At 41.7% G+C, this 8,419-nt stretch overlaps 1 protein-coding gene across 5 annotated transcripts in view; it reads right to left on the bottom strand.

Annotated features, from left to right (window-relative positions):
* Positions 1-288: 288 nt before the first annotated feature.
* Rbbp6 (RB binding protein 6, ubiquitin ligase) overlaps positions 289-8,419 on the bottom strand; it is a 36,221-nt gene continuing 28,090 nt past the window's right edge. For 3 of the 5 annotated variants that reach the window (XM_048333253.1, XM_048333249.1, XM_048333250.1), the window contains 5 exons: positions 7,651-7,719; positions 5,630-5,992; positions 5,237-5,338; positions 2,671-4,431; positions 289-2,325 (listed from right to left, as the gene is read on the bottom strand). In XM_048333253.1, the coding sequence (XP_048189210.1) occupies positions 714-2,325; positions 2,671-4,431; positions 5,237-5,338; positions 5,630-5,992; positions 7,651-7,719 (3,907 nt within the window). In that variant the 3' untranslated portion in view covers positions 289-713. The remainder of the gene's footprint in view (positions 2,326-2,670; positions 4,432-5,236; positions 5,339-5,629; positions 5,993-7,650; positions 7,720-8,419) is intronic. The other 2 variants (XM_048333251.1, XM_048333252.1) reach the window with 1 other exon arrangement.

Genomic DNA, 8,419 nt, shown 5'->3' with positions numbered 1-8,419 from the left:
GGCCTCATGTATACGAGGCAAGCGCTCTTGCCACTAGGCCATATTCCCAGTCCTAGGTCCATATATTCTTAAGAGTCTCATCTCAGATGTGGTCATATGTAAGGCCTCTTAGGTTTGTTCAACCACATGTCTGTCTGGTCTGGACCTACCACCAGCCTACCTTTGAAGGGGCGGCTCAGCAACGTGGAGAACTCTGTGCATTCGGTTCACTGTACAGGCTCAAAGGATGTTTTAAATAGAGAAATGGAAGAGAGAGGACACTAATTTCTTTAAATAACACAAAGCTTCAACATTTGAAAAGTTTACTGAAAACTTTTATTGTAATCAAAAAGTGACATAACGGGGTTGTAATGAATTCAGCAAATCATTCTGCTGATATTTTAGAACTGATATCAGCTTTTGCCAGGCAATTAAAAAAATTCAAATGTGAAAATTTCACAGTACAGTAAACTCCACCTCAACTAATTTAATGGTGGTTAAAAATAATAGGCCCTAGCAAAACCGCTCATGTTCCATGGTCACAACTCACAATTCTGTACAAAAGTTCGTGTTATAAAGCTCTGATGTAAAAATCAAATAATCAAGCAGCAATATTTTAAGTGCAGCACAGGGTCTTCCATGTCATTATTTACAAGGCTTGAATCTCTTTACATTATAACAAAATTTAATACAGATGACTTAGTAATTAAGTCAATTAAAAAAAATCTGTCCTTTTACACTGTGACAGATTTCGCTTTTTGGTCATCTTTCTCCTTCTCCTTTTCTTTATCTTTGCTCTTCTTCGACTTCTTTTTCTTGTGTTTGTGTTTTTGGCTTTTTTCCAATTCTGCTTCAGTGCCTGCATGCTTCTTATGCTTCTTATGCTTTTTATGCTTCTTGTGCTTCTTCTTCTCCTTCTTCTTCTTCTTCTTCTTGCTGTCCTGGCTCTCTGCCGAGCTGGCGCTGCTGCTATGACTGCGGGTCTGGCTTCCGGAGGGGCTGGGGCTGCGGCTGGGACTCCCGCTGGGGCTGCTCTGGCTCTGGCTCACGCCTGCTTGGCTCGGGGCAGCTGGGGCCGCGCTTTCTTTTGCTTTCTCTACTGTGGCTTTTTCTTTTAGGTCCTTGGAAATATTTGTGGACGTTTCCTCTTCTTTCACAGATATGTTACTTTCACTGTCGCTCTCATTATAGTCTGGTTCAAAAGCAGCTTCATCAGTCTCTCGGGTTAGGTCAGAGGAAAGTCTAGAGGAATGGCTTGGCTGGGGTTTAGGCTTAACAGCATTCTTGTCCAGGTGTGCGGTCACCGGCTCCTTTTCTACCTGCGGCTCTGGTGTGCTGGGCGGGATGGGCGGGATGGGTGTGCTGGGCACACTGGGCATGCTAGGTAACTTGGCGCCACTTGACTCCTTATTGCTCCACGCCTCTGACACATGCTTCTCGCGATCCTTACAGGGATTTTTGTCTACGGACTTTGTCTCTTCACTTGAGCGTTTAGTGTCATAAGCGGCTTTATAATCATGAGGCTTTTTGTCTCTTGAGGGGCTAGAATTGCTTTTCTTGGAGTCTCCTGTTGCTTTTTTAGGCAAATCTCTCTCCTCCCTCGGCCTACTTTTCTGTCCGGAAGCAGAGTCTTTATCTTTACTGCGAGGAGGAGAGTCTTTTCTTCTTGTTAACTCACTTCTTTCATCTCTCCGCTTGGAACTTGAATGCTCTCGGTTGTCAAAGTCAGTTTTTTTATCTCTATTGGGAGTGAAGTCTTTACTTGAGGAACCACGCACAGAATCGTGCTTATTATCCGAAGGTCTAGTCTCTTTGGAAGATTGAGACAGACTTTTAAAGGTTCCTTGTTCACTCAGTCGGTCCAAATTATTATCTTTCTCTGGTTGAGTGCTATTCTTCCTCTTTTCAGGATTTTCCTTTTCTAACACTGAATGGTCTCGATCTTTGGTCTTGCCCTTCTCACTAGATGCAGAGTTTTTTGAACTTTTGACTTCATGCTGCACAATTTCATGGCTCACCTCCTTGGTGAGCTTCTGAATTTTCTCTGCCGGCTCACTGTCTTTCTCGGCATACTTGACTGCAGTTGACGGCTTGGTGCTCACAGTTTTTATAACACTGGATGGTTTTGCTACACTTGGCATAGGCTGTGTGGATCTCATCTCTTCTTCTTCAGATTCAAAGTCATCTTTGTCCCACTTGGACTGAGGAACCTGGATCATAATAATAACATCTTCAGCAGGAGCCGTGTTGTCATTATTGTACTCTTCCATAGTTTTAATCACAGTTCGCTTTGTGTCTGTTTTTTCTTCACATTTCCGCACAGGACTGCCTCCAGTTGAACTTGTGCTGGAAACAATTAGGAGATTCTTAATTAATGAAGAAATAGTGATAAATGAAAACATACTAATGGAAATGCAATAAATGTGCTTGCAATTTTCAAAGTTCAGACAATTCTGCACTGATAGATTATGGTGATATAGGGCCTAAAAAAATGAAAACATAAGTGTACATGTATATAAAAATCAGAATCTTAACAACTCTGTCTTTAACAAAGTTTCCCCAACAATCAGTACACCAAGAGTGGATAAATCATGACAGAGACACTTGTGCCCATTAGGCTACTATTACCTATCTACACTAGTGTGACACCCCCCCCCCCCCACCCTTACCTCCATACCCCTCATCAGTTACCTGGTATAATCCACGAGAGTGGAGCTGGAGCCTTCTGTCCCAGTTACTTTCCGCTTAGCCTTCCCTTTGACCTTTTCCTGTTTAATTTTGCCAGATGCTGACTCTAGTTTTTCAGACGGTTCTTTTGCACTTGAAACATTTTCTGTGCTTCCAATTTTCTTCCCCGTTTCTCTGTTGAGCTTGATTTTCTTGGCTGGGGCCGTTGATGATGCAGCCTTGTCTTTTTCTGGGGTCCTATCCATCTTTTCAACGTCAGGCTCCATTTTGCGCTTAGGAGATGGTTTCACTATTTCGGTTCCTTCTAGTTTAGAGATCTTCATGGAAGAAGATTCCAAATCTTTATCCACACCCTTTTCTTCTGTTTTTCTCTTTCTTTTTTCTCCCTTGCTCTCAAGTGTTTTGCTCTTCTCAGGCTTCTTGGCCTTTTCTTCCTTGTTGGTTGGCTTTTCTGGTTTTGTGTCTTTGGAGTAATCCTTCTTCACCTTTTCCTCTTTGACAGGCTTTGTCTCCTGGTGCTCCTTTGTGGACTTCGAGTGGGTTTTCCTGGGGGTCCCGGGGACCTTTTCATCCTTTTGAGAGGACGACGACGATGATGGTTTAGCAGCATCAGTCTTTGGAGCCTCCTCTTTGGCCTTCTTAAGTGGAGGTTCGGCCCGAGGAGATTTTTCCCGTTCCCCATCTAGCTTTTCCTGGGGTCCTTTAGCGGGTTTGACAGCATTTTCTTTTTTGGATGTAGCAGACCCATCACTTTTCCGTTTGGTCTTATCACTTTTTGCTTTTGGCTTATCTTTTTCTCGCTTGTCTTTTTCAGACATGGACTTAAACGTGATAGATTCTGCGTCCATTGGCTCATCCCTAACAGGCGTAGCATCATCTCTACTTGGGAGGACAAATAACGTATCTGTCTTAGTTTCCTCAACACCTGTAGGTTCTCTGGATTTCCTAGAAGTCTCTAATAACTCTGGGTTGAGAAAGCCTTCACTCTCTTCACCCTTTCTTCTTTTTCTGTGCTTCTTGTGTTTGTTTCCTTTGCCATCTCCGGGAACATTTTCACTGTCCTTCTCTTTTGATTTTGTGTTATCCTTCTGATTGTGACTGTCTCTGGCTGAAAGCTTTTCCGGGTAACTGCCACCTATATTTCGACTCCTATGACTCTGTCCACCAACATAGTCTTCTCTGCGGCCTCTTGTGAAGGGTGAATTCCTGATATTGAGAGGCAAAAGTCTGTCTGGAGAAAAGTTCTCTCGATTGGCTGAGGGTCTAGGTTGTGCTCCAGCAGCATACCCTTTGTAATATTTTTCATACCACTCTCTGTATTTTCTCTCCCATTCTCGGTAACGGTCTTTCTCAAATGAGTCTCTAAAGTCAACACTCCTCCCATAATATGCTTTCATGTCATAAGGCGGTGGAACTTCTCTGTATCTATTAAAATATTCACGTTCTGCTTCTCCTTGAGGTACATTACGCTTGTTGGGAGACTGGCCTCTAAATGATTGAGGCGATCTCGATCGTGAATGATACCGTCTATAGGGGGGTGACCTGGACCTAGACCGATGATATCCGTGCGATCTAGAGCGAGAACGGTAATTTCGACTCTTGCCTCTGCCTCTTCTGGGGTATGGAGGTGATCTCGAATAGGAACGAGAATGCGAGCGGCTGAAGGATCGAGAATAAGAGCGTGAACGTGTTGAACCAGATCTTGACTTAGAGTAAGTATATGAACTTCTTGAATATGATGAACCACTATAGGGAGATTTAGACCTAAAAACAAAAACAATTGATAGTTGAGAAATACATATATAATAAAACACAGGTGCTTAGGCTCTAGCATTCTCCTCTCATGGTTTTGTCTTTACACCAAGTTTTGTTTTGAATGACTAAAGAGGAACAGTGACCTCTATGGGGATGGAATAAAGTTCACGAACCAGGGCAAATACTATTACAAAGCAAAGGTGATGTCCTCACAATCCAAGTGGAATGCATTAACGTACCGCGAGTTATACAAGCTTATTCCAATCAACAAAATGCCAATTAAATTTTAATTTCACTTCCTATCTGATTACTTAAGTGGGGTGGAGTTCATATTATATCCTATGCTGGTCAAGTCTAACTTTAAAAACAACTTTTAAACAAAACTTCCAGGGAATCATTGTAATTTAGGTTTTTTTTTTCTATGAAAGCAATTTTCACTCTACCACTATTTTGTAATCACACAGGTTAATGTTCCAGCAAGAAGCTGTAGCCTTAGGTAAAGGGTCCTCAGAAATGTTTGCTGCTAATCCCCTATGTCTCTCCTACAAACACTTCCCATTTACTTCATAGACAGGTTATGTGCCAAGGGACAAGGGCAGTTTAATCCCGTAACTGCTAGTGCTACACAATAGAATGTACACTGAGACATTATTTCAATAAACAGACATTGGGAAATAAGTACATGTCCACTTCTATAAACTAGACCGAATCGGAAAATGTTCATAAATGCAATGTTATTTATATCCATAGCTAATCCCTGGATATTCAAAAGTCCCATTTGTAATTCTGTTGTGAAGGCTTGCAAAACACTAACCTGGAAAATGAGCGCCTACGCTCCTTTTGAATCTTTTTGTATTCCATCAATTCCTTAGCAAAATCATTTGTAAACTCATCTAGCTTGGACTTTTTCTTTTCCCTAGTAAAATAAAGTTAAAGAGTGAAAGTTAACAAAAACCATTTAAGAAAACTAACAAGACAAATGTAATTAGATAATGAATGAAATGAATGAAATTGCCATTAGTTTTTCACTTTAAAACTATAAATAACTAGGCATCCCTGAGGAAGTTGCGTGTATGGCATTGGTTTAAATTTAGGTGAATTTTCTTGTACTAACTGGAAACACTGGAAAATGTTTCCAAAGACACCTATATTCATGTTAATCAGAAAATGGAAAAAGCGTATAAGAATTTCAAACCAAGATGCTTACTCTTCTTTTAGTCGCCGCTGTTCTCTATAGAATTCTTCCCTGGACAAAGGTGGCGCTTGTGTTGTTGGGATGGTATTTGAATGGGCTGTCTGCACTCCTGATGATACCCAGGGTGTGGATAAGTTGGCAGGTGCTGGCGGAAACCCTGGAGGAGGGACGCTATACCCAGCAGGAGGAGGCTGGCCAGGAGGAAACTGAGGAGAAAACTGTGGGGGAGGCACACCTGGAGGGAGAGGAAGCGTGTGGGGGGGAGGTGGATACAGAGGAGGTGGTGGAACAGGTACGAAGACTGGAGTTGCTGGTAGTGATGGGCCTTGAGTCCTCTGGGATCTTTCACTGTGGTGTCGCCCACGATTTATACTTCTAGAGAAATAAATTCCAAGATATTATTCCTTTAAAAACACCAAAAACAGGCAGGCTTTTCAAACATAAACACAACAGAATGAACTTCTCAAATAGAGGTGTGGATCTCACACATTTGGAAATGAAACCCTATTTAGTGATTCATGCCTGTAATCCTAGTTACTCAGGAAGTGGAGATCTGAGAACCGCAGTTCAAAGCCAATCCTGGTATAAAGTCTGTGAGACATCTTCAATTAACCACCAGAAAACCGGAAGTGGAGCTATGAGTTCAACATGGTAGAGCGCTAGCCTTGAGCAAAAGATCTCAGGATCAGTGCCCAGGTCCTAAGTTCAAGCTCCCCAAAGTGGGCAACATCAATGCTGAATATTTAAGTTTTTAAGGAGGCCCCCAAAAAGGTGAGCATGGTGGCACACACCTGTATCCCAGCAACTCGGTAGGCTTAAGTGGGAGGGGAAGACCACTGGAGCCCAGCAGTTCAAGAAGAGCCTAAGCTTATACAGAAGTCCCAACTCAAAAAGCTAAAATGAAAACCAACAAGAACAAAATAACAAAACCCCCAAACTTAAAAGCAAAGAAGACTAGTTTTAGTATTATAATCAACTGAAAATCTTAATGCTGTCTCTCAAAGGGTTAAGTGAAATTAACAGTGCCGGCTGATAGGTTTGAATTGTGCCTCATGAAGAAGGTGGGCTTCTTTCTGTTAAGCTCAAGTTCTTTAAATTATGGGTTAAAAAAAAAGAGCAGGAGGGATTTTTGATTCTGAGCTTCTTTCCAGAAAGCTATTACCTTCTTTTAAGATGCAATGTAGCAATGAACTTTCAAGCTTACAAGGCTCAATGGAGCAACAGGAGACACTTATAACATTTATGTCACAAGAGGTCCTGGGCTGGGAGTATGGCCTACTGGTAGAGTGCTTGCTTCACATACATGAAGCCCTGCGTTCGATTGCTCAGCACCACATATACAGAAAAAGCCAGAAGTGGCGCTGTGGCTTAAGTGGTACAGTGCTAGCCTTGAGCCAAAAAGAAGCCAGGGACAGTGCTCAGGCTGAGTTCAAGCCCTAGGACTGGCCAAAAGAAATAAAATACAAATTACAGGTCCCTCTAGCCTAGTGCCAACTGTAATGTACAAAAGTAAGGCCCAGCTGGGGAAAGTGGTTAACACTTATAAACCTAGCTATTTCAGAGGTGCTGATTCTGGCAAAAAAACAACAAAACAAAACAGGGAAAGAAACAATAGCTGGATATAAACAGAGCTGAGATGCATCTCAAGTGATGAAATGCCTGGCCTAGCAAGCCCAAGGCCCTGAGCTCAATACTGCTTGTGCCTGTTCCAGGGCAAGTAAGTGCCTTTAGCAATCTCATCTCTTCATTTGAAAAGAGAAGGCAGTTGAGTCTAAAAGAGAAATAAACGTAATTTTTCCTCACACTTGAAAGAAGATAGGGAGAGAGTAACCATTCAGAATGGGCAGGAAAGTTATATCCTTAAAAGCCATCATTTAAAAATGCTAAAAGTAATTTATTCTTAACCACTGAAGACTTGAGAGAGATATAAACCAAAAGATCACCCCTCTTCCTAACTGCTGTGCTTTAAATTCCTCTCCATGTTTTTCGATGTGTTACACAGAAGATGAGCATTTTCTGAGATTTAAGCCTACCTGTAGCAGCTTCTCTCCCCTCTTCTAATTTGCTGTGGTGGAGAAACCAGATATCCAAGCTTGTTGGAACTATGTAGAGGAAAAACAGATAACAAGCTTGAAGATTTTTCCATGAGTATAGTACACAGCCTTTCAGTGACAGAATTTAAGGTATTTAATTATTCTGAAACCTTTTTCCTGTTCCATGATTAAACTTGTTCCATACAGGAGATCTGAGAAAGTATTCCACTTGTTTAAAAGTAAACATTTGCTTAAAATTAACTCCTTTTTCTGATTAACTTAATAACAATGATTAAATCACAATATAGAACATTTCTGTAATGCTAATTAGTATTCTAAAATTTATTCTGTGAAGCGGGGTGCTAGTGGCCTGTAATCCTCTTCAGGAGGCTGAGATCTGAGGATCGCAGTAAAGCCAGCCGGCCAGGAATTAACCACCAGAAAACCCAAAGAGGCACTTGTGGCTCAAGTGCTAGAGTGCTAGCCTTGAGCTGAAGAGCTCAAGGATAGTGCCCAGGCCCAGAGTTCAAGCCCCAGGACTGAGGCTGAGGGAAAAACCACATGCTCACAGTCAAGGAGCTGGTAAATGGAGGAGTCAGGACTATCACTCTCTAAGTCCCATGTTCTTCCCACTGACAACTATTTTCTCCACAAGAAATTTTCTTTATCTTTCAAACAAAATGATCAAAGTCTCAGAATTTTAGCCTCAGAGACATTGCTGTATAAATCAGAAAGGTACTAAATGAATCTACGTATTTTTAATGCCATA

Source organism: Perognathus longimembris, chromosome 23 (assembly GCF_023159225.1).
Source record: "Perognathus longimembris pacificus isolate PPM17 chromosome 23, ASM2315922v1, whole genome shotgun sequence".
Classification (NCBI taxonomy): Eukaryota; Metazoa; Chordata; class Mammalia; order Rodentia; family Heteromyidae; genus Perognathus; species Perognathus longimembris.
This window is presented reverse-complemented; position numbering and strand designations above follow the sequence as displayed.